The sequence below is a fragment of the Orbicella faveolata genome, unplaced genomic scaffold (assembly GCF_042242905.1).
Source record: "Orbicella faveolata isolate gen_17 unplaced genomic scaffold, um_ofav_v1 contig_12, whole genome shotgun sequence".
Lineage (NCBI taxonomy): Eukaryota > Metazoa > Cnidaria > Anthozoa > Scleractinia > Merulinidae > Orbicella > Orbicella faveolata.
In genome coordinates, this window is record NW_028301539.1 from 23,253,957 (window position 1) to 23,280,268 (window position 26,312).

The 26,312-nt window shown below is 39.4% G+C and overlaps 1 protein-coding gene across 4 annotated transcripts in view; it reads right to left on the bottom strand.

Annotated features, from left to right (window-relative positions):
- Positions 1 to 26,312, bottom strand: part of LOC110041639 (intermembrane lipid transfer protein VPS13D-like) — an 85,374-nt gene that overhangs the window by 42,765 nt on the left and 16,297 nt on the right. For 3 of the 4 annotated variants that reach the window (XM_089276877.1, XM_089276867.1, XM_089276880.1), the window contains exons 11-39: positions 23,954 to 24,173; positions 23,194 to 23,525; positions 22,648 to 22,814; positions 22,128 to 22,347; positions 21,583 to 21,672; positions 21,074 to 21,173; positions 20,535 to 20,664; positions 20,313 to 20,450; positions 19,612 to 19,702; positions 19,074 to 19,191; positions 18,541 to 18,634; positions 17,885 to 18,009; positions 17,065 to 17,271; positions 14,248 to 14,499; positions 13,497 to 13,633; positions 11,907 to 13,291; positions 10,564 to 11,311; positions 10,118 to 10,322; positions 8,998 to 9,220; positions 8,564 to 8,789; positions 7,945 to 8,158; positions 7,623 to 7,756; positions 7,163 to 7,241; positions 6,522 to 6,679; positions 5,135 to 5,381; positions 4,209 to 4,445; positions 3,402 to 3,535; positions 1,134 to 1,232; positions 115 to 345 (exon numbers count right to left, since the gene is read on the bottom strand). In XM_089276877.1, the coding sequence (XP_089133003.1) occupies positions 115 to 345; positions 1,134 to 1,232; positions 3,402 to 3,535; positions 4,209 to 4,445; positions 5,135 to 5,381; positions 6,522 to 6,679; positions 7,163 to 7,241; positions 7,623 to 7,756; positions 7,945 to 8,158; positions 8,564 to 8,789; positions 8,998 to 9,220; positions 10,118 to 10,322; positions 10,564 to 11,311; positions 11,907 to 13,291; positions 13,497 to 13,633; positions 14,248 to 14,499; positions 17,065 to 17,271; positions 17,885 to 18,009; positions 18,541 to 18,634; positions 19,074 to 19,191; positions 19,612 to 19,702; positions 20,313 to 20,450; positions 20,535 to 20,664; positions 21,074 to 21,173; positions 21,583 to 21,672; positions 22,128 to 22,347; positions 22,648 to 22,814; positions 23,194 to 23,525; positions 23,954 to 24,173 (6,741 nt within the window). The remainder of the gene's footprint in view (positions 1 to 114; positions 346 to 1,133; positions 1,233 to 3,401; positions 3,536 to 4,208; positions 4,446 to 5,134; positions 5,382 to 6,521; positions 6,680 to 7,162; positions 7,242 to 7,622; positions 7,757 to 7,944; positions 8,159 to 8,563; positions 8,790 to 8,997; positions 9,221 to 10,117; positions 10,323 to 10,563; positions 11,312 to 11,906; positions 13,292 to 13,496; positions 13,634 to 14,247; positions 14,500 to 17,064; positions 17,272 to 17,884; positions 18,010 to 18,540; positions 18,635 to 19,073; positions 19,192 to 19,611; positions 19,703 to 20,312; positions 20,451 to 20,534; positions 20,665 to 21,073; positions 21,174 to 21,582; positions 21,673 to 22,127; positions 22,348 to 22,647; positions 22,815 to 23,193; positions 23,526 to 23,953; positions 24,174 to 26,312) is intronic. The other variant, XM_089276873.1, reaches the window with a different exon arrangement.

A 26,312-nucleotide genomic window follows, 5' to 3' on the forward strand; every position in this document is an offset into this window, starting at 1 on the left:
ATGAAACCCATCAAAACGCTGCAAAACAATGTCAAATATCAGTGAGAATTTTCAGTGGCAGTTGCCATGATGCCCCTGGAATTCTCTGGGAGATAAAGGTAATAGTTTAGTCACCTCTAGACTGGGTAGTTGTTCCTCAGCAATGTCCAACAGTCCCGCATTCTTCCTTCCCTTTTGTTTCCTGGCATTGTTTAGCTCAACCAAGGCTGACGTTGGATCTATGATTGACAGAGCAGTCTCGTCTTCACAGGACAAGACACAAGAGAACATTTCCAGGCTTTGGACACTGCATGAAAGCCACTTTTGACTTTGAAGGTGAGGACGCCAAGCCAACACGGACGTTATCTGCCAAAGAAGAAGTATCGAAGGATCATTGGATAAAACCAGCAACAGACATTTTTCTCAAGGCGGCAGAAAAAACTCAGACTTAACAGTTGCTTTGACCCAAGGTGTAAGTTATGGCTGGCCTGGCATATAGGGGAGGGAAAGACAAAGGGGTAAAAGTGCAGGATAAGTCACACGCAGCCCTTCCTCCCGTCCCCCGGCCCTTTAGAGGAGTTCAGTCAGAATTGCACCCCGATCTCTCCAGCAAACATTGCGAGGACATAAGACCCAGAAACATGGTTTTATAACATGCAATTTGTCATATAACTTCTCTAAGTGGCTTAATCCAATGCTTTGAAAAAGAATTGAACTGCAAAAGCATATTAGCACCACACAAGCAATTTAAAGTGTTTGTACCGTTGTTTCTCTACGATTTTTTGATTGTTTTCAACGAAATATTCATAACTCCTTTACTTACGCACAGTACTATTATTCTTACCTACCATTTGTATGGAAGACTTAGCAAGTCCCTTTTCTTAGTAAATATACCACATTTATTTTTTTTAGAAACTTCATTCAAGATTCTAAATTTGTAGGAAACAGGGGTATGTTAAACTGATCATAGCGCCTTAAAAAGCATAATGACCCTCTCTTTTTATTTCATTTTTGGAGTACCATGACTTTGCTTATTATTTGGACAAAGTTTGGAACGAATATTGTGCTGGCTCCTACTTCGGAGGAATGACCTTAAGAAGCCAAAAGGGGGCAGAAACGAGTTGTTGAAATAAATAGTGTTATCAATAGTATACCTTAAGTACAACAGCATGTGTGTCCATAGTCTTGACATTCTCCAAAACAACCAGTTCTGTTTCTGAAATATTCACTTTCATTTCGAACGTCTTCTGTGGCTGAAACAGAAAATGGTTGAAACATAGAGCACAGGTTGTTAAAAATTGCATTACACCCAAAACACAAGTGTTTAGTCCTTAAGGACGGTGCCCACTTTTGTTGGTGCGCACACGTTCTGCGCATCACGCAAGCCATGATTTAGCTCCACGCGCGCGCTGGGGCTGACATTGACGTAATCAACTACGCTATCACGTACACGACGAAATGAAAGCAAAATTTTCCTACTGTGACCAAATCCAGTTTAATGAACCTGTACTTAAACCAGGAACACCAGAATAGCAGCATATCGCTAACCACTAACTGTTTACGTCTTCCAGCTGAAAACCTAACTGTTATCTGTCGAAACTTATACTGAAATCCAACTGTACACATGTACCTGCAGATGGCGTAGTGCGCGCGTTAGACAAGTGCGAGATACGCAAATGTCTTACTTACTGGGGAGGTGACAGGAAAAAATGTAACGGGCACCGTAAAAGTTTTCAAAAAAGATCAATAACTTCAAAAAACGCGTGGTTACGCCTACATTTTATGTTATGAAATGGAAGTGGCAAGTCTATTCAACGCGTGATTAGTTTCTGGTTGTGAGCAAAAAGTATTTAGACTGTATTTTAGCTGAACCAGAGGAAGACTGTCAGATACGCTAAAAGTGCTTTTGCAACGATTTTGTTATCAAAAACATATCAAAAATGTTTTTTATTACCATTTGCCATATGTAGTTTAAAGATCTTTTTAAATGTGTTTGCTTTCCTGTATGTAAAGGTGAATTCTATGGAAATCTGTGAAGAAATATCCTTTCCTTCTTTTTTCAGGAAAATGCTGATGTCAGCATTTTTGTTGAGATTCAAGGCTAATTTTCTCGAAAAAATGCGTGGCTACCCCCATTTTTCTCTGTAGATTCCAATAGCCCTTGCAAAGATCTACTTTTTCCGCGTGGTCCTAACCTGGCGCAAAAACCTTTGCAATTAGTAGGCACCGTCCTTAACAGAAAACACCATGACGACGCAAGTTTCGCCCAGAACTCAATATAGCAAGAATCACATTACATGAATAGTGGTTTAACAAGTGAAGTGAAAGGGTAAAGATGCTTTGTACATTTATTTACCTTAGATCACAGAAAATGCTTACATTACAACTGTGTCTCCCTAACGGAAAAAAAAAAAAAAAACAATGCAAATCCAACAGCTACAATCCGTGGATCTACGAAACGTCACTAGTGCCTTGTTCTGGGAGAAAAAAATTCTTCCTTTGGGTGCGTTGACCAATGACTGTATATTAAAGCAATCAGGATAAGCTATGATGTCTAACGACCTCCACGTTAGATTGTCAAATGACGTTCTCGCTTCTTTGTAAAGTCAAGACAACTGAACTCGCACAACTCATTAAGCAATCAATCAATTGGTTGAAAGTAGTCAGTGTAACGATATCCATATTGATTGATTCGCTTCCGGTCTAAGTTTCATGACTGACATTGCCATGGTAACGATGCGTACCCTGCGCGCTGTGTTGTTGTCACTTCAAATACACCACGCTTATTTGAAAGATGTGGCATGCGAAGCTGCTTTGTATTTCGTAAACAGCTTAACCAAAACATAAATTACAAGCTCACTGTTTCGCGTTTGTAGTATCACTACTATCACCAGCGAATGAAAGGTATTAAGAAACAACATCGCTGCGAAATGTCGCGTCAAATTAATAACCAAGATCCTCTCTCAAACCTGCCTCGCTTACATGTTGCTGACGAGTCCAACATGGCGGCTGAAATGGCCGAGTTGGAGATCTGACGTTATCCTGGAAACGCCAGGTCCAAAGTGTGGGAATATTTGGGTTTTTATCAAGTGAAGGAAGGGTCCAAAACAAAAGAAAACTTGGATATGACGAAGGTAATCTTTAGTCTCTGCAGAAAGCAGTACGCCAACAAAGGTTTGTGGCACGTGTGTTTTGTTGATTTCGTGTCAGTCTCATGGAATGCTTATTGGTAGATTTTTCCGATTATAATCGATGATCAATCGGTTGGGGCAATCCGATTATTTCCGATGATCGATTGTGAAATTTCAACCGATTCCCACCACTATCTTCTACATAATCTTTAGCACCTCAAAAGAGGAACATTTGAAGGATCAAAACATAGCACGTCTGTGATCTGTAAGAGATAGCTACATGTTGTCTACCTGAGGTCGTGCTGGCATCTCACATCTTGTCGCTACCCCTGATGCAGACGGAGGCGGTGTTTCGTATGATTTGCTTGGACATCTGTCCTCTGACGTGTCCATGGACTGTTCCTGACTTGCAGAGGTTCCTGAATCTTAACAACAAGACCCGCTAACATTGACTCCATAAACTTCATCTTGTTAATCATAGTGTAACATTTGGTTTACGCATCAATGTTACTCATAAAAAAGGGACACTACTCTTCATATAACCCTAAAACAAAGCCCACTGTCTGTCAAATGATATAACAAAGGTCAAGAGTTTGTTCTACGAGTGTCTGATCTGATTTGAATCGAGTCTGTATCTCACTGACAAACGACATTAATGAAGTTCTTCTCGTGAAAGGTTGGGAGAACTTGAAAAACACGTGGAAACATTTTCGCCAGCGGCTCGCGTCCCACTGCATTTCTCGTTATCTCGACCGATAAGTCGAAAGAAACACGGTAGATGTTCCCCATTTCTTCATTCTAGTTATCTGAGAATATAACAGAAATTTAGAAATACGTGCTGTTAGCAAGTGCTTTCTAAATTCCTCAGTTGTTCTGGAATAACTACTGTCCACAGTGTGTTTTATGACAGAATAACACAACACTTTGGCTTCTTCATACGCTTTGTAGATGGTATACATATGAAGTTAACATGGACGGGAGACAATATAACACAGTATTCTGTATTTTATACACTGATAAAACATAGCTATCTTTAGCCAATCAGAGAGCGCACAAAATCCAAAAATGTTATCTGCACATTTATTGTACTTTACAAACCTGCAGTGGGTTTGACCATCCGGCACATGATAAAGTTGTATGTATCCAGCAGATAGTCAATAATAAGCATAATACGACTATGATTAAACAGGAACGTCAGCAAAGTATTTTTCGTCGTATCTCTGTAGTGAACCTCGAATTGAAGGGAGCACTCGCTCTCTCGAGCTGATGCCGAGGATCTCCTTGGTAACAAGACTTCCGTGAAGATACATGAATCAGAATCGTCCAGGTGTGAAACTTCAAGAAAAGCAAAAGAAGATAAGGTCTCAACTATTTTAGTTAGAAATGTAAATTACTTTAACCTTAATGAACGAAAAAAACGAATCTGGACACAATAATGTACCCCATTCCTGTCAACAAGAGCACAAAACAGTGAAATTTCATGAGAACCGACCTATTAATACAAAAATTATATGAGCTATCTTTTGTAAGCCTTGCGAGCCTTTAAACACCAACAACTCGCGCACTTGAAAAGCAGCGATACACTTCACCTATTAAAATTTGTCATAACAGCAATAATATCACCTAAGAATATGACCCATTCAGAATTCTCACCCTAAACTGTGGACGAAAACATGTCTACATGAGAAAGCAATGCAAAAGCTCGAGGATATGATACGAGGTCTGGATAACTTGCAGCATTCGCCCTTTTTCACTAAAGAAATTAGCAGAGCGACGTACAAGTAGGCCTTGATCCTCCTGGCTGGTATATCACAGTCGTTAAGAGGTATTACTGTTACGAGATTTGTAGGGCTTATCCCAAAGCAAAATTAATGATGGCACGTTAGACCACTTCTTCGATACCAGGGAAACGCGCTCACAGAAATTATTACTCTTTCTCCATCATGATTTGACAAGCTATGTGAAAATTTTTCCCAACAGTATTGCTTATATGCCCAGCAGACAAATATGCAAATAGTAGTTACCTTTCTGTCTGGTATCTTCAAAGATGACCTCTTCAGACACCAAATCGATAGTTTTCGACCAATCAGAGAAAGATTCAAACTCAAATTTGGATTTGATGAAGTCTATCTTGGCCAAAGATGGCAGCTGGGTGTGGTCTGCATTTTCATCTGGGTGCTCAAACAGTTGAATAGGGAGCAACTCCAAACTGACATTGACAAGCTCAATACTCATTCGCAGGCTTGCCCATACTTCCTCTGCCACTGGGGGCTGAAAAGGTAGGATGTTACTTGTGTATGGCACAAATCAAAAACACTGTGATTTCACGTTGCAAGTACATGTACATGCACATGCAAATCTGGGCCAATGAAACGACATTACTGGCTGAAACAGCACGTGATAAGTGCTATAATATCCCAAACTTAGAAGTTTAGAGAAAAGGGTATTAAAGATCAATCATGCATTCTGAATTGGCTAGCTAACAGGAGACGAACTACAAAAGCAACAATTTAGGACATTACGAAGACGCCAGTTTTCATCTTTGTCTACTAGATATGTCAATAGGCCATTCCGAAATTGCGCAGGGAACTGGGGCAAGTTTCAAATTTTAACTGATCGATAAACTGACACGACCACATGAAAGAATACGTTGAGATGATTTGACCAGGTTATATACCTTGAAACATGGTTGAAAATCCATATAAAAGTCTCTAATGTTGAGACAGCATCACCCCCAAAACCATATAAACTCTTAAAATTTTTTATCAGTTTTGTGACAACTATAAAATCCCGTCATGAGCCTACCATTTGAAAGAAGCTGAGATAAAAATCACGTATGTTTGCCAATTGTTAAGAGTATCACAGAATCATGAAAAATTTCAAGAGTTTATAAATTATGGTTTTAGGGGACGCTGTCTCAACATGTGTCAAGGTCTACAACTTGGTGTCTGTTTACCCTAAAAGCATCAAACTTGGTCACATGACTACTCTCAACGTGATCTTTCATGTGGTGCTGTCAGTTTAGCGATTGGTTTAACATTTGAAATTCGCCCTAGTTCCCCGCGCAATTTCCAAATGGCCAAAAATGGAAACGTGATACTGTTAACTACTGAGGTATTATTGTGGTTTCCGCTTTGAGGAGTTAGTGCACTCCATTGCATCTCAGCGATTTCCAGTGCATCTCATCCCAACAAACCTAAATTTCCTTTTTGAACATCTTACCCTTTCCGAAATCCTATCTGAATACTAACTATATATGCCACCACAGAAATCTAACTTGTCAACTATACTAATTAGTCACTATAGCTATTAAAATGAATGCTTCTCAACGGAGTAAAAACACATCACGATGTATTGAACGGAAGCAGACCAAAGATGAAGACCGAAGCAGAAAAATGGTTTTACAATCACCTTTCCTAGGGGATCTTGGATGACAGATGATGGTCTCTCAAATTCTTCAAGAGGCTCTCCAAAGTTTTCTCCCAGCATTCCAAGGATGAAGCAGTATTGGGAATAATCCAAAGATGCACAAACCGAAGACAGCCGGCCACTGAAGTTGAAGTCTGGAACTGAACATATTGTCTCACATTAGCTCTGTTACTATACAAAGACGTATCTGTCGTTGTTGCAGAAACATCACCACTACAGCAGTAAAGGTATCAAGCCGCCTTTAACTTTACATATCAGATTTTTCACAGGAAAGTATCCATATGGGAAGTTTGACTTCACTACTCTCATATGGTTTCACGTTTTTCAGTAGATTACAACGGAGAGGTTTTTCATTTCATATTCACCACTTGGTTGAGCTATTGTTTGTCGTGGTGGTGGTGTTGATATTGCAACTGGACCGTGTAATACTACAAATTAATCTTGTGTTTTTACAAACAACATTTGGGCTCAAAATCGAAAGTGAATCCATTTCAAATTTGCGAGAAGGGGTATCAAAAGCGTGATGGAGGTCTGGAGAAACGCCAGGTGAAAGAAGGTAAACAATTTTCATTTGATGATAAGAAGTATCAGCACATGTATCAGCTCCACAAAATAATGTTTACCCGCTCTACTAAATGCCCAATCCAAGTTGCGCTCCACTGTCAAATTCAGTCTGCACTTCTCCTTAAGCAGCTTTAAGCCCTGCAATCAAGAAAATACAATGTACCAAGGTTTCTGTCGATTCTGAAAGACAGAGACACAGATATACAGACAGGAAGGCAGGCAGATAGGCATGCCCAGGCAAGCAGGCAGGCAGACAGACAGACAGGCAGACAGACAGACAGACAGACACACACACACACACACAGACACACACACAGACACAGAGACAGACCGGCAGGCAAACAGGCAGAGAGACACACAAACAGACAGAGACAGAAAGACAGACAGACAAACAGACAGACAGGCGGGCAGGCTGGCAGGCAGGCAGACGGGCAGGCAGGCAGGCAGGCACACGGACAGACAGACAGATAAGCAGGAAGGCGGGCAGGCCTAGGACGCCAGGCAGACAGACAGACAAACCTGGCTTTTGTAAGAGAATTCAGAGGTAGACTGCTGATTGTTTCCCTGAACTCTTGTGGCTGTGAAAAGATCCATGTCCATCATATCAATGTGCATGCAGTCTATCAAACAGAGATGACGTGAGCCAGTAGGTCCTAAAAGCAAAAAGGTGAAAGTTGCGAATATGACAATGTTTGAAGAAACAAAAAAAAACATCAGTGCACGACTGAACGCGTTTATTACTTCATAGTAATATCACAGCATTGTTTTAAAAGCCCCCCTGAAATGTGAGTATGCTGAGTCTGAGTGTAAAATGCATTTGGCGTCATTCAAAAAGACTTACCAGAATCTGGCTGGGATCGTTGCCTTTGCCTGCTTTTAGAATGTGCCACTGTACCAGGACAGCCCTCCCACAGAAATCCATTAGCAACAGTGAGGTTACCAAGATCAGCTACCAGCATGTGCGAGGACTTTGCAGAGCGCGGGACTAAGATCACAGGATTACCAGCTTTGATGTCAAGTTCTACTCGAGTTCCTCTACCAAACACCCATGAAACCTGTAAGGACAACCAAACCATCAACCTGACTAGCAAGCAGGCATTTTCTATGTGGTGTATCAAATACGATTGCTATACCTCCCAATTCAAATTCGTTTTCCAATTGGAGGAGAACGTGTCGTGACCATGGACCAAAACAAACTAACTCACTTGAGTGAACAAAACTCACTAGTTCGCTAGCGAAACAACAACTTGAACTTTCGCCTCACAGGTGATCCGGTCGAGCACCTTGAAACAGGAGCAAATCTGTGTGCCAGTCGGCGTCAAGAAATTAATTTTTTCGCAGTTTGTTCTATTTTTGGGTTGGGAGGTATAGCAAAACGGGAAACAAAACTCACTGTTTCTCTTGGGGCCAATCATTAAGTGCTTATTAAACCTCTCAATGTGTCAATGAGCAGAACTTGCCTCGTTTCCTTCTGAAGCGGCCCTCATCCTGCCCAACACCTCCTGGAGCTGTAGATAATGTTGAAAGAACACCACCAGCTCGGTCTGGAATCGCTTGGTGTGCACATACTGCACAGATGACATGCGTAACACGAGACGCATGTCATGTTTCCTTGACAAGTTAGGATCAGGAGCGCCATACTTGAAGAAATCAAAACTCAGAGCTTCCTCTCCAAATGTTGTAAACCTGATGATAATAATATCCAGACAATGAAGTGAAATTGTACCTCGGATCTATTCCTGTCAAGCTACTATCTGCGTCCTCGTTACTGAGACGCCCTCACCCTTTTACAATAACAATCTAATAAACTTCTGATAAGACAGAAATTAAGAAGTGTCTCAACTAATTTTGACAAGGAATGTGGCCAAGGATTACGCCATTGGATTCAACTCACTTTTCTCGGTACAAAGTTCCATGTGGAGACATGTCTGTCACTGACATGCTGGTCAGTCTACCATTGGCAGCAAAGTTTCCATCGTGCATGTGGATTTGTGTAAAAAGACCAAAAGCTCTGACTTTGGCTATGGGGTATCTTGTCTTGCTTAATGTCAGGGTCAAAGCTGACACTTGAAATTTGACATCTGTGTTGATGCCTTCATTCTCTGACTGTTCGGAACCTTTTCAAATAGAAAAACAAGACAAGTATATATCACGCTCAAGAACACACATCATGCACAAAGAGTTAAATTAAAAGTCAATTCCTAATTTCGGTACACTGTACAACCCTGATGCAGTAAACAATTTTGGTTCCTCAATTTTGCTTGTTGTGCAAAGTATCCGATGTTTACAGTAAAAGCAACTGTATGTAAATTTAACAAATTTTGTACTTGTTGGCAATTGCCTGGTAAATTTAACTTTCCGGTTACATTAATTACCTGGCACTTCACAGCACCATGCATAGTCGATTGTAGTGTAGACTGGATTTGTTTCTCGGTAGCCCCGAGTTCAAATCCTCGGCCACGCTTGTAAATAGCCAACTCGTTTGCCTCCGGCCAGTTGGGATTCTTAACAATGTTATGTTCAATTTGAATTATTTGTCTCAGTTGTTTGCTCGGCCTCACTAGCACTTGTGCTATAAACATTGCCAAGGGTAAATAAAAGTTATGTTTATTTTATGTTATTTATTTATTTGTAGTATACAATAAAGTGAAAGTGCGTGTGTTTAGTACCGGAATGAAAACATTTCTTCAGATGAAGTGTAAAGTGAGTGAATTTACAATACTGACTTTTTCCATGACCGCAAAGAAACGTGTTCGCAAAAAGGAACCCACTATTAGGGTTTATCATGTTTAACAAAACGTCACTATATCTTAAACCAACTTTAATGCACTGGGGTTTTACTCACTTGTAGTTTCAAAATACCCTGTAACTGCTTTTCACATTCTACAGCTTAGTGGTAGTCGCCGTACACAAAACGCTGCAGATTCCACTAAACTAAAAGGTGAAGGCCTTACTTAAAACTCCAATCGTTGAATAGAAGCTGTCAACTGAACTGGTAATACTCTTCTATCTACCTTCAATTTGACTCAGCTGCACGTTGTCATTAACAGTGTCATTCCATGGATTAGGATGTGTAGTTGTGGTGTTTGGACTTGTCGGTTGGGAGGGAGGGGGCTGCTGAGGCACTCCAATTCCAAAGAACTCTAAAACAATCACCCAGGTTTGCAGATTCAAATTTGCTTCCAGCGAGTTGAAGTCTACATTGATGCAACGGTTCACCTGCAAAAGCAATCACAAAAATTGCTTATCTATGGTAAATTCTTCAAGCAAGCTCACTAATTTTATAATTCAAAGTCTCTCTCGATAGCACAATTTAGTGAAGCTCTAAACATTATTGTTGCCTGCGGCAAAGGTCTGGAATTAATGGTGTAAAAGCTCATCTTCTTATAATTACCAGCCATACACATACACAACACACCACACAACATATTTACCTTTAACTCGAGATCGTGACACCTACCGAATTATAACTAGTAGTAAACTCTTCATCTTTCTTGTCAATTAAACGTACATTAATAAGCACAAGGTTATTATCTTTCTTCTCTTTAATCACAGAGCTTGAAGTTCTCAAGTCCTCCATTGAGGAATCGCTGTCTGTGCTGACATTCACAGAAGGCATAGAAGGAAATTTCTGATTCTTGAGCAGCGGTCGTAGTGGAGCCAACGAACGAAATGGCCCCTGCCTAGGAGACGCAGACAGACAGTGTGGCAGAGAAGAGGAAAAATTTGCGTGCAGACCAGCTTTAGAAACAACAGGGCACGATGAGGAAAGGCTTGAAGGATATGCAGAGAGGGAGCGTTCCCGTAAGTGAGGCCGACGAGGAGCCGAGGAAGAAATGAGATGCCGATATGGAGATTCTGGCTCTTGAAGGAGATCTTCAACAAGGAGACCACCAAGCGATACGTCAAACTGAGTCCTTGTGGGTTTAGTGTGTTCATAATTTAGAGCGAAGTCATAAAACATTATGTCTACAAAATCGCGGTCCTCTTTGTTGAGTTCACCACGAAGCTTGATGCTGAAGTGTGGCACTTCAAATTGTGCTCTTATTGGAGTTGGATCCTCGGATTCAGTTTCAAATTCAGCAGAGGATTCGTTTGACATCTCAATGTCGACATTTTCACCGAATGTAACATTTGGTATAAATGACACGTGCTTCTCTGGCAAGACCTTTTCTGGAATGCAAGCTTCCAAATTGGATGCTGATGAACTGGAAAAAATATACGGAATTTATGAGCCAGTGCTATACCAAAAAATACATTTATGAGCAAACAATCTAAAAAAAATAGACTAGCACAACTCTTAAGATTACTAAGTAGCTTCCAGCTAAAATCGTTTGGACATGTGATACTGTTCAACCCAGTTTGTGTTTCCCTTTGTCTGATATGCATTCCCATGATCTTTCCTAACCTCTTCCAACCTCTCTCTCTCTCTCCTTTATTTCGCTCCGCCGTTTTTCCACCCTTCACCCCGACTAACTGAACGCCTGGAGGATGATAGATCTATCAAGTCTACCTGTCAAATTCTGAACAGGATCATCACCTAATGGCAACGAAAACTGCATGTACTCTACCTTGCAGCAGAATGAAGTGTAAAGAAGATTTTTCTGTCCCAGCAGTTTGTGCAATCACGTAATCAACACAGAAAGGGCTACTTTCAGTGCAATGTCCCAGGTTAGAAACACTGCTCGCCATTAAAATAATTTCAGAGGATATTTGCATAATCAGCTTGCAGTATCTCAATCCCTCACAAAGAGCATCACAGTGTACACGGAAAGGTAATTAAGCATACATAACTTGTCCTACCTTGGAGAAAGGGTGCTTGGTGACTGAGAAGTGGGACTAGCCACAGATGAGGTTTGCATTCCTGCCGGAGGAGGAATAAGTACTGTTTCTTTACTGCCACCGATGTTGTCAATGGTCCCTAACAGCTGATGGTATGAGTGAGTAGACAGTTCAAGTTGCAGGGGAGTGGCAACTTTTCCCGAGATGTGAATTGTTGGTTTTTTCAAGTTTAGTGGTACACCAAATGAGCCAGCGTCTTCAGATCGACGATCAATCACAAGTTCAAATGCTGTCTTGTGAAGAATATGCATGCTGGTGGATCTTGGTGAATGCTGGATGTTTCTGCCTGAAGACGACTCTGCATTGGATGAAGATGAAGTCCTTCCTGCTCCTCCATTGTCCACTGTCAAACAGTACAAGCTCATGCCCTTTATTTCCGCAAACACTCGATCAATGTCGTGCTCGACACCTGTAAGATGTCCTGTATCACTTTGTTCTTCCACAACTTCTATCAAATGTGTGTTCTTTATTGTAATCTGACCCAAACGAGCAACAAGCATGTCTGTACTCGTTGACGACTTTGGTAACTGAACTACAGGCGAGTCTACAGTAACACAAATGTAAACTCGTCTGCTGGGCTTCAGAGGAAAATTATCAACAAAATCACAGCTGTCTTGAAGAACATCACTGTCACTTTCAAACAAGATGCTTCCTTGGCGACTGCCAAGACTTCTTTCCTCTTGCCCAGCAGTGGTAACAAATGAGGACGAAAGGTAATCAAGGCCTTCTGCCAGTGCCCTCTTCTTACTCACAAGACCCATGGCAACATTGCTTGCAGCTTGGCGTAAACTTTCTCCAAACTGGGCGGCATAGTCAGCATAATCCCCTGCTGATAACAAAAGTTCAGAAAGAAACCTGTGCGTGTGAGTATACTGCGCGGAAGCCATATGAACATTCAACTGAATATTCCTTGCAATTTCCTCAGTGTCCGTGGTTAGCTCAGTGGTCGATTCTAAAATAATCTTTGAACATTGTCCGCCCTTCTTGGGAATCAATAATGTGAATATAAATGCTTTGCGATCACTTGGGCCATCTTGCATGTCTTCTGGTAATGACCACAAAAACGAAGAATCTCTTATAGAACGATCTCCAGCAGATAAACTTCCACATGTGTACACAAAACGATGCAGCGAGCCTTCTGGAGTGAGATCTGCAATTCTGAGACCTCCAAGAGAGCCATCAATACGCTGACTTTCTCCAACAGATGCATTCAGCTGAACTTCACTAATAGATACCTCTGCAACTTTTCGCACCGATTTCACTCCTTCGAGCTTAATACTTCTTATGACAAGAACACTGATGGATCTAAATGATGCAGTCACTTCTGTGACATCTGACAACTGCTCCTGAAAGACGAAAATGCAAACGAGTAAGATAATCATGATGGCGCGAAAAAGGTGGTGGGGGAGGAGTGAATGTGATAGAGCATGACAACACAATGTAATTCATCCAATACAGTTTTAGCCACTTTCTAACAAAGAGACGTTTTACTTGCTGCAGTGCAAAAAAATGTGTAAGGATTTCGGTCAATTCTGCCAAAACATGACTCACATCTGCTTGAGGTTGGTAGGAATCCATGGCAGGTTCTTCAGGCACTGTTGGCAAGTCTCCAAAACTGGCAGCAGATTCACCAGACGAAAAGGCAGTGCTAAAGAACTGAGCTAAAGCTGCTAAAGTTTCCTGGTTGGCTGAGAAATAAGAAACCAACAGAAGTCCAATCAACAACTTAACTGTCTGAAGTAGTATGCCACCCTAACTAAAATTTGAACTTTTTCCTTTAAGGGGGATAAAAGATATTTCACCCACTGGTGTCTACATTTCTAAATCTACATTATTCACCAAAATGTTTGGGTGGATGAGCAACTGAGCCATGGTGATAAGTTTATTATAATGCTTCGCACAGTACATACATGTAATAAGTCATGTTACAGCGTATTTCATTTGAGTGTCGTAAAACCAAAACCAAAACCATTCGCTTACCAATTACACTACTCAGCCAATGTCAAACCGTAGTAAAACCAAACCAAAACCAACGTAATTGCCTGATTACTTTCGACACTTAACTGAAAACCGCTTTACTGTATCAAACGAAAAGATTCAGTCGGAAGCTCTTCGAAATCTGACACCACCAACTGATGTCAATTGTTAACACCGGTGTATACATTGTATAATCATGTATTTACCAATGTGTTGGCAATATGACGATCTCAAGTGCGAGAAATGCAAGGTATCAGTTCATGTCAATACCACTTGGTACTATTATGGTAAACCGTAATAGTAGCACATGTATCTCACAACATACCAATCACGTTGAGAGCATTAAACTGCAGGTTAACAACATTTAAACCATTGCCATTTTGGCTTTTAGTAGAAGGGGCATCAGCATCAACGTGTTGATAATCAAATGTGATAAGATCCTCTTCCTCCATTACAGCTGTAGTCTCACTTGAAAATGAAACGTCACTGTCCTGTAACTTTCTCTTAGAACCAGGTCTCACCAGGTCAGCTACCATGGAAAATGCACTGCTTACAGTCTCCGTAAAGGACTTTTCAACTAGAAGATAACACAAAAGTCAAGTTAAAATCATGAAGTTTCATGTTGTACATTTTGAAAAATAAAGGGATGAACACGTGAAAGTAATGTTTGTGAATGAAAAAAAGGTTTAGTTTAATTCACTGGATTAACAGTTCGATTAACTGCATTCAAAAACTGTGTTAAAAGAATGCTAAACACCTCAGAAATGAAATAATTATGTCCAGAACATCACGATGGATATTTTCACTGAACTGTAAAATCTTTGAAGGGAGATCAAATTGTAGTTAGCTTATTACGATTTTATCAGGACGCAAGAACAGTCTTAGCCTTAGGCTGATGACAAAGGACTGGGTTGCAATTTGTATATTGCGACGCCATCGACTGTGTTACACAAACATAAACAAACGAGATTAAAGAATGAATCAGCCAAGCAGATGCACTACCAAAACAAAATGTGGACACACCATGCATACACCTGTGTGATGTTATAATGGTTTGGATAAAAATTGAACCGGTTTCTCTATTTTACCCTCCTGCCACAGCTAGGCTTTGCTAATCAGTATGTGAGTGTGCCTTACACTATGTAATGACATGAGGTATCAACCCTCCAAGTTGCGACTATTTTAGTCGCCATGACGACTAGAATTTTGGAGCTGGCGACTAAATTAGAACGCAAGTCGCCAGCTCGGCGACTAAAATTAACGTGACCTATGCGTCAGGAGCTTGAGCGGACTATCATCCGGAGCGAAAAGAAAAACGCTCTGAGCATTAAGAATTCACTTTACAAAGCTAGTTGTTGTGGGATTTTAACCAACAGAAATGGAGACTGAATAAAATGAAATGTCACACGGTAAACAAAGATCAAGGAATTGCATTCAGTTGAGCTTGGGACGCAACGAAATTCGTTCCACTCGACTGAACTTTGGCACGTGACAATTTTACCTGGAAGCGTGAGACAACGCACGCAATCCGGTCATTTGCCATCGAAAAGAAGAGGAATTGCAATAGCTTGGAAAGCTCGACGGTGACAGGATCCACAATATATTTGAGAAACATCCAGATGTATTTGAGAAACGTATTTTGTTTCAGTGGACACGAAAATACTTGACTTTACAGCAAACTTGATAACACAAGAACGGGGGATTCTATAAATAAAAGACTGTGATGAAAAGCGGCTCGCAGTTGTAAATAAATTTCACTTGTGTGAACGAACCTGGGTTTATTTTCAAATTGTAAAAGATTTCATCAATAAAAAATATCCCTCTTAGTGATTGCCCTAAAACTTGTGAAAGTATTTTCGCGTTGAGTATTCGCGTTCCGCGGTTCGCATATTAAATTCAAAACGACAAACAATTTGAGCGTGAACTTTTCTGTCCATTTCAATACAGTCTTTAATTTTCAGATGAAGTCTTAAATCGTTTGCTTATTCCAGCAGAAAACGAGGTTGAACATTTAAAAAAGATCATAAGCGATAGGGTAAAAATAGTGTTCACTTTTGGTCTCAGCAAGAATTTGATGCCGCCTTGATAAACATTGGAAAACTTTCCGCCATTCAGCTGCGAATGAGACTATCTTATTTTAACTTGGTATAATCTGTGTCGTTTGCACTGCTCCTGTTGTGTGAATTATAAATGATATACACAAATATTTCTGTGTTTTGTGAAGCGACTTTTTTTCTTAATTTTCATCAAATATTTTCGCGGGAAAAATGGCGGTAAACATACGTTTCATTCATACATGCTCACGCTTTTTGATGGTTGATTTCACAACCAGCGCCAGCAGTAAAGGAATGGTTCAAATCCTCAAAAAGATCAAGAAGACCATTTCTTCAATCTGAAGTCCATGCCACATGTGGTTTCTAAGTTTTAATGCAGAAATATGGATTTCTGTGTGCTGGCTGTAGACTTGTAAATATGTGTCACTAGTATAGATTAAAAACAAAAAAACCTTTATTTCATAGCAACAAAGTTTGAATTGTTTGGAGTGCTCAAGTCATTCCTAAGTTACCATGTAAGTATGATTATAAAATATTAAAAACTCAAGCAAGAGTTTATAATGAAGATAGTCTGAACCTTTGGTTTTTGATATTTGTGGTGTCACTTGTAAATCGATGGAGCTATTTGAAGGCATGTACATTTGCATTATTATAACCATTGTAAAAGATTTATTGAAATTGAAAGCCAATCAATTTAAAATGACTGAATGAGAACTGTGATCAATTCACAACACTGTTGCAATAATATAGTACTTTTTCATTGTGATCAGAAACTATTTCATTTGATCATCAATCATTCCAATAAAAGCATATTTGAATCAACATTAGGTAGTTCTTTCACTGAACGGGACTTCAATTTACTTGGTGGTTCAAGGAAAATGTTATTAATAATACAGTTGGATAATAATAAGATTATTATTTATTATTAATTAATTATTAATTTATGCATATATTTTGGCGACTAAAATTTTTCACTGGCGACCAAACCTGAACAGTCAGTGGCCAAATGGCCACCAAGGAAAAAAGTTAACTTGGAGGGTTGGGTATGTAGAACATTTACAACATTGCTAGTATACTCTGCAACTTACTTCGTGATGGAGTAAAACCAGTTTCACTGGAAGATTTTGCCAGGTCAGGTTTACACGAGGAGAAAAGCAATTCATAGTTAGGTCCAAAGCTTTGTAATGCATCAACAAGGTGCACTCCATGGATGGCAAATGATGTCGATGAATCATATGGTCTCTTCATGTAGTTTGCCTTAACGCCTAGCACCTGTAGTTCAGCGATCAAGCAACCTGTGCAATGCGACCATGACATTCGTAAATCAATGAATCAATGTGAAAAGTCATTAAAATGATAGAAATTCCGAAATCCCAGACTATATTATTTGAGAACAAATTCATTTGAGGGCCAATTCTGAAACATGTGTCTGTCAGTCGTGCTAATTGTCCAAAAATTATGACCAAGCCAAAACAAACAACTACAAATATTATAACCCTTTCGCTTTTGCTTTTTTTTTTTTTTTTTTTTTGACTTTTTTTACTTCTAAGCTTTTCTTCTTCTATCCTTCCTAGAGTACGACATAATTTTTATAGTTTCTTGACAAGTAGTTTCTTTGAATGCGATACCGGTAAGTTATTTCGATAATAATCCAATCTGAAGATTATTATTTTGCCTCTTCAAGTACACTATTACGTTAGGTACCACTAATATAACATATCTCGATCTTCAGCTATTTCCAAATTGTGTGCAACTTTCATTTATCATAGAAAAATCTCCAGGAATACCTCTTACATAGGTTGCAGGCAATAAAAAGCATGACCGCCAAACTGAATTAAAGATTTGCAGAAGTTTGCAGAAGTAACTGCTGCAGATAAGACACTAAGACTTGCAATAAGTAAGCCTTACCCATGCTGTGAACACCCAGGGAAACCTTGTCGATGCTGAGCTCAACAAGCAACATTTTGGATTCTTCCATGAGTTCTTTTGTTTTATCTTCTAAAGTGGTGTCCACAGCTGATCTGCTGATACTCCTACAAGAACATCAACCAAAACAAAATTTAAAAGGCATTCCTAGGAAAAGCCTTACAGCCATATTTATCATTCTCACTATAACGCACAGGGCCTGCCAATTCCACGTCAGACACATACATGGTATTATCTCTTTGAGTGTTTTCAGACTTTCCGAGATAACAAGACTCCTAAAGATGCCCTTTTAATTGAAAAAGACGAGCTGCCCTTGTGGCTTTTCTCTTCAAAATTGGTTAGTTTTGGAACACTCTTATCTTGAACAACTTTAAGGTGGCGCATTTATGCTTTACAAGCTCAGATTTGGAAGCTGCAAACTTGGACAATGCATGTAGCTGCAGTGTCAAAGTAGATTCAACAGAAGTTAAAAACTTTTAACGCAATGTTCCGAAAAACATAAAAATCGTAAATATAAATTTTTGAACTTTTCCCCAGCAAACACGTTAGCTCTTTGAAATTAAATTTTTCTACGTGTCTAGATTGTCCAAGAAATCTATTGTGTTTCTCCCCAATCATGAACTGACATGTTCAATTACCTGGTTGGTGAGTCCTTAACCATCTCTGGAATTGTCACATTGCTGCTGTACAAGCTGTAGTACAGGTCGTCCAAACTGCCATGGCTGTCCACCCCTTAACATAATTATAACAACATCTTACCACTAACCATTTCGTTGATAAAGTGCCAAAGGTCAAAATTTCAAAACTTCTATTCTCCCTCGTATGCCGCAAAGTACCTTCACTGATTCGAAACTTTAAAATGAAAGCACTACATAACCAAAACTTCTGACCTTCTTGTCTCCGGGGATTCCAAGGAAATACATTGAAAAGGAAAAAATATTTTGCACAAGGTTATAATCCCATTGCACACGAAACACTACAGTTCTTTTCCAACTGATAGCATACTCAAAGTCCTCCATTTCAGTGGTTACATATCTAATATGGCAGAGACTGAAATATAGCCATTGCAGTTGAAGGAAATGGCAGTGGAGGAAATAACCGAGCAATTCAATTAAAACATTGTGACGTCTATTAGTACTAAAAATATTTACGTTTCTATCAAATGACTTACTTTCTCGAGGGGGCAGTGGAGTAGAACTAGCAACAATCCTTTCTTGTTTCACTAGTGGAGTGGGGTTGGACGTTTTAGGTTTACGCATCTGTTTTACACACTTTGTCAAAGCTTGCAGCTAAAGAACAAATTCAAGATGTTTAGTCTGTGTATGTATTTAAAAATAGATACCACACTATGTCAAGCAAGGCAACATCTGCTTTGTCCAACACTGAGCCAGAATCATATTCACACGTCAATATGGACTAAAGCATTTCTCTCTTTAGAATAGCATATCTAATTACTAGCCAATCAGCTGTATTTTATTGGCAATCTGTGAATCTGAATCTGATTGGTTCTTGTAGATTTAGTGCTGTAATATTTTAGTAAGAGTGGATTTAGAGTTTGTTAAACAGCAAACGGTAGTCGGACCAAGGACTTGAACTCTGGAGACCAAGTAGAGTAAAAACCCAACAACACTCATAAAATGAACATTATTTTCATCTACAAATCCTGTAGAAACACCCTTACGAGGACACAGCCAGTTGCAACCGCTTACCTTGTGTTCATTTATGTGCAATACCAAGCTGGGTAGTTTGGCAGAAAACGTTACTGCAGGGTACCGCGGATCAGCTGTAAACAGTAATCTCCTGCAAAGTAACAAATCACATCTTACTAATTCATAACACTTTATTAAAAACGGAGGTATAAACTTTTTACAGTACGGTAGTTCTAGCGTTTCAAAAACAAAACGAGCTAATCTTCCATGTCTTATAAATTATAAGCAATTAACAAAATTACTCAATATGCTGAGCTTTTCATGTCTTTCTCAACAAACTGTATCTTTGGAAAACAATGGAGAATTACTTCCCTTCTACCCTTTGAGAAAGTGAAAATTATGGCTGCCAAGGTCAACCTCGAAGTAACAAAACACGCCCAAAACATGCAAAAAATGGAGCGTGTCAAAGCCGACGGTTTTGTCGAATTCGTTCAACTCCAGATCTCCCATTTGACTGCAGGTTAAGAATTAGTAGAATGTGTAGCGCCAAGCATGTCTATCTGTTCTGTCTACATAATACAACAATTCGCCAAATTAAGTTCTTGTTCTCGTCTGCCTGCCCACAAAAATAGAACAACTTGAATTGTGGAGTACTGGTTGATTCTTTGCCTCAATGCTACGCCCAGAAAATTCAGGGTGATCTTTACTCACAATCCTTAACTGCATACCAACCTTTGAGGAAATCAAAGAAACCTCCTCACCTTTCCATCTGGATGGCTATTGTGAATTTATCTACCACATGAACATCACTTGTCATGGGTGGTTTGCTGGCAACTTCGGACCAGTTGTCCTTCACATTACAAACCACCATTTGTATGTCTGACAAATCCAGAGTGTACCTAAGAGACAAAATCAACAAATAATAATCCTTGAGGCGTCAAAAAAAAGTAATAACAGGAATAAAAATTGCTGTTTTTAGATACCTCTCATACATCATGTCAATCAGAGATTCACTACTTATTTCATTCACAAGTGCATCAGTTGAATCGGTGGTTGACAAAAACTCCTCTTCCTCTGCAGGTGGGGTGCTGGGTGGGGTCATAAAAGCGTCATCTGTATAATGTCCAAGAAACAAGAAAGTTTAAGTCTAACCTACAACCAGCCAAAAGGGACAATTAACAGCACTCGTACCGCTAACCCTAGTTTGGACCCTCATCTCATCAATGCACAAAGACATCAAATTATTCAAATGTAACAAACGCAGACTTAATTTAAATGGGATGAAAGGCGGACAGATTATTACGTGAATGACACAGTGACTGCAGTTACTTTGGGTAGTTAAATTACCTTCACCACTATAGGCTAGCTTTTATTATTGTTAACGGTTAAATCCTAAATATGTTCCATCCTATTCTTGCCTGTGTCACTGAAATACATGTGGGAAATACTGCTTTGTTTTTCCTTTAGGGCTATACAATGATCCACAGTGTTACCAACGTATATAGCGAAACATGTGAAATACCTTCCTTTTCTGTTTTAGTATCATGGCCCTCTGAAACGGTCTTCTTTCTGTTAAGCGCTTGGGTGTTTGCAAAGCTTAAGTGCCCAAAGTCTATCAAAACCTACCAAATAAAACAACAGTATTCACGAAGAGTTCATTCAGTTCTTTCTTTTGGTATTTCAGCTCCTTCATTGACATGACTAATCAATTCAACATCAGATCTAATTTATCTCTAGAATTGTATGTCAGGCAAGCAAGGAATACAGCAAATGGTCAGCAATGGAATAGTGCATTTACAGGCAACCATCAACTCATTTCCAAACAAACACAAGTAACAAGAATAAGCAGAGCTTCAAGCTGGCAGGCTTGTAACCATATGGTTATAATAGTACTTAGCAAGAGGGATATCGATAGCCGTATGAATAATGATTAACACATACCTAATTAATGTCTTTGGAGACTTCAGATTCTGACAGGTTTACCAGAATATAATCACTCTGATTTACTCTAGAAATAATTTTCATACTTACCACTGATGCTGTCCTATCCTGAAAACTCTCTGGAACAAGAAATCTTGGTGCAGAGATGTCCAATTGAATATCCCATCTCTTTGACTGGCCCTTGAACACATAACAAAATAAAACAAGATTCAATCGGGTACATAATTTTGGACAGACAAGCAGCCACAACTATTGCAAACATTTTTTTTTCCTGTATAGATAGAGTCCAGCAGAAGTCACTAATGAATTGCCCCTGGAAATATTTGAAACATTACTTGACATGGTAAAAAATAGCTAGTCCATAACAGTATTAGCACAGCATAGCATATACCACACCAGGAACTCCATGCCCTACGCTTTGCAACAAGTGTGAGCGTTCGTTGTGGTTGCAAGAAGATGCAGGAAACAGGGCCTACGGTAACAATGAGTACCCTTGGTACAATTTTCTATTTCCCTTTGCTCTATATATAAATATTAAAATATATTGGCATACACCAGAACAAAGAAAAATACCAAATTGTACCAAGGGTAACAACATACCGGTACATACAGATATATTTCCTTATTTTAATTACCACTTCTGATCCTTCCATCATGGCATCAAGCGTTTGGACAAGTTCAGCTCTGGTCTGGTTTTTAAGTGCTTCATATCTCACACGTGCCACTTCACGGAGCTGCCTCTCAATATGAAGGGCTTGAGTACCTTCCATTGATGCACGAGAAAAAAACTCTGAAATGTGATCCAGCACCACAGGATTGTAAACTACGTCCAGAGGTTGCGTTGTTACTGATAGCCTGGAGAACATAACACGTTTCAGTAATTGTTAATAATAATCAACGGTGTTATTTAAAGAGAGTTCAGTAAATAAACACTTTCAACAAAAAAAGCAATCATGCAACCACAAACACCTTCAGAAAGCTTGAATCAAAATATAGCTACATATCCTTTTCTACCCTCGAGCAGTGAGTGAGAAAAACAATTTTACCTTCCTCCATTTCTGAGATGATAGAAAGTATACTTTAATTGCTAACATATGCACTTGTATCCAAGAAAACAACTCCAGAGTACCTGTACTAAGTGTGAGTAGGACATACCTGTAACCAACTTTGCTTGCAGGTGGTAGAGATTCAAACTTCATTTCAAATACTGGTTCACTCATATCCTGTAAAATATTAAGTCCCAAACTTGCAGTTGACATCATCATTGCTCCCACTGTACCTTTTGCTACGGTAGCCTGTTGTTTCTTGGTATTCAGGACTCTCTGTAAGATAAGGGAATCATGATACAATGTTCTACAGTAACTGTACTATTAATGTTGTTTGTCCCATCTTCATTTAGTTTGTGTACTGCAATATACCGCAGAGTTCAGAAACCTTATTGTAATTTATTAATAAAGTGGCTTGGCCACACCATGGCAAGTTCCAACCATCTACCTCAATCAAGTCACTACGCAATCAAGAGATGAAAGAAAGAGGAGGGTAGAGGTGCCCAGCACTTCTCTGTCTACCGCTGATAATATGTACACTATTTTTCATAACCAGTATAACAGTTCCAGTTCCTTGATATCAGAATCTGTATGTGTAAACATTGTAGCCAAGAAAACCTGACTGCAAAGACCATTTAGAAAATAAATCATATACCTGTGACTCCCGACCTTGGGGACAAACCAAAGCTGGAAACAAAGTTCCTGTAGTCAGTGTATCTCCCACAAATAAAGCTCCTAGACTCATGCTAAACTCCCACGTGCTTGAACGAGGCCGCATCTCAGAGTCCCATCTCAAATCAGAAAATTCCACTTCAATTACTGGCAACACAGTTGTTGTTTGTGAGGCAGTGTTTTCGTGCTTGGTGTTGACCAGTTTAAAGGAGCCTGCACCCAGTCTGAAGTTCAAGTGTGCAAAGACTTGGTCTCTGTTGAAGATGGATTCATTCAGATGACTGTCAGCAAGCTCTCCAAGAAACTCCTCTTCCTCTGCAAAACAATGGTTAACACAAATGAGTAAGCCATTTCAAGAAGAGCCATTCTGGATTTCCTATACTAAAAAGATATGATGAGACATAACAATGGCAAATCATGCATTTCAGAAAAGACATGAAGCTCCAGCACTGAACTTACATAATAATACAACTAAGCAGTACAGTTTTGTATAGACTTAAAGTCAATTAATTTGAAACAAAAATGTTTTATTCTTTCCTTCAATATTTTTCTACCTTTTCAATACAGACATGATGATGGCACTACACACACAGCCACTGCTACAGTGCTCAGATGCACGACAAAAACTATTATTCCTTAAACCTAAGGCGGGCCTAAGCACAATGTTCATTCCAAAGTACCACATACCAGCTGATATTAAGTCATTTAACCATTAACACTAGTCGAATGATACATCAACTAACCCTTTGTGGTGGGAGGTTCTCCTATAAACAACGGATTTGGATCATTCTCTTTTGGCATGCCAGCTGTCCCAGTTCCAGTAGTATCAGTTCCAGACCAACTGTACCACCCTGTTAGCCAGCCCTGCCAACTACCACCTTCTCCTCCCGTGGCTGGGGTAGCTTTCCCTAATTCCTTGTTCTCTTGTGGTTGAGAATCATCTGCATTACCTGTCTGCATCTGCTAAACAAAATAATGTTAACACCAGTGTTTCAAACTGATTCAAAGTAATAAAACTTGACTCATGTACCATCATTCTACCCTGATCTGAAAAGATATTTTAATGGAGTAACACTACATTAGCCAAGCCAAACACAAAGTTGACAATTAAAACCAAATTACAGAAGGGGGGCTTGAGCCGTAACATTTGATGTGTTTTTGTACATTTTTCTGGTGACTATAGAATGAAGACTCTTCGTACTTATGTATAAGACACTAATTAAAAATATTCCTGTTAACATCAAGAGCTTTCAGTCTATAGTCACTAAAAACAAGCAGTAGAGAGAAATGCCAATTGAACACAGTTTGAGTGTCTTCACTGCAACAATTGAGGTGGGCCCCCAAAGAAGCCTAATGGTTTTTCTGGTGGTCTAATCACCCTGTCTAAGTTAATATACAGTTAATGTTATGGCGCGCAATAAAGACACAAGACCATGTAGTGGGCGATAGTGGACAGGGGATGTACTGGCAAGGCTCGGATAAAAGTCCACCGACTGGATAAAACCCACCGGATTGGGGGCCTCAGCACATGGCGCCATGCCGAGGGGGTGCCCCATGCCTGTACTGCAAGGAGGACATTGTTGCTGGAACAATTACATGGGGCCAAGTTAACCCAGCCAGAGAACAAATGTCCCCTCCCTGACGGGGCTCCAGCACAGGGCTGAAGGGGTACCGCAGGCAGCAGTTCCCAACCCTTAAAATTTATTAAAAATTATTTAGAGTTGTGCGTTAATAACAAAAGTTAACTAAAATGAACTGAAGGGCTTAAGAAGCCCTAACAACAGGAGAGAAACTCCCTTAACGTTTGAAGTCCTAGTAAATGCTAACTGGGACAAGTTAAGAGGGTGGGTGGGAGGGGTTACACTTGAAGCCAAGTAACAACTTGCAGGACTCAGAGAAGGGAGAAACTGATTACTTGCACAGCATGCTATCCTTAAATAGCAGTTATCAAATATGGAAGGGCATGTGCCATCGAAGACCGCAGAGATGAGTGTGGGCTCATCTAAACTAAGGTTGCTTGCCAACATTAACCTTAATTTTATGCTAAGAAATACTTCTCTATGGGTATTTTCTTTCTTCTCACTTAAAACTATCCAATAAAATTTTGATTGGTTTAAATCTGGGAGCAAAAGTTCATTTACTTATAATTTCCAGACAAAGTTTAGATAGAGGACCACCTAATTAGCTTAGTGTTAGCTCGGTAATATCCCCTGTAAATATTGTTGTTGTTTTTGTTGTTGTTGTTATTATTATTATTATTATTATTATTATTATTATTATTATTATTATTATTATTATTATTATTAAAGATTCACACAGCTATTGATGATATTGAAGCTGGTTTCGTCATTGGCTCCGGGCAACAACAAGTTGCCTAGGGAAGCCAAGAAACAACCCTTGTTTGCTTTTTCTCTTCTTTCTACATCTCCAGCACCTTTCTAAGAATTCTTGCCGACCCCAACAATGCACATCTCTGGATCAGTCCAACAGGAATGCCCACCTCAATGGCTCTCAGATTGTCATTCAATCTCAGTGGTATTGATCCCAATGCTCCCACTACCACTGGAATAACCTTTGTCCTCACACCCCACATTTTTCGCACTTCTCTTGCTAGATCTTGATACTTTTCAACTTTTTCATCTTCATTCTCTCTCACCCCATTATCCTCTGGAATTGCCACATCTATAATCAGACAGCTCGTCGCTCTTGTCAATGATCACCAAATCCGGTCTCCTAGCCCCTATTTCATGGTCTGTTCACACACTGAAGTCCCATAGAAGTTTGTAATCCTCATTTTCAAGCACAATTATTATTATTATTATTATTATTATTATTATTGTTGTTGTTGTTATTATTATTATTATTATTATTATTGAGCTAAGTTGCAAATGTAAATAATCGATAAGAAGGCTATTCTCTGATAGTACTTATAGTTCTTGAGTGAAAGTGTCTTTAAGCTACATTTGTTCTTTGTATCTACTTGGACTAAAAAGTAAATAAAACAACAGTTGAAGAACAATTAAAGAATTTCTTCACAAAGTAAGAAACCAAAATTGCTTATTCGGTGCTTGTCTAAATTTTGCAAAAATACCATGTAACATA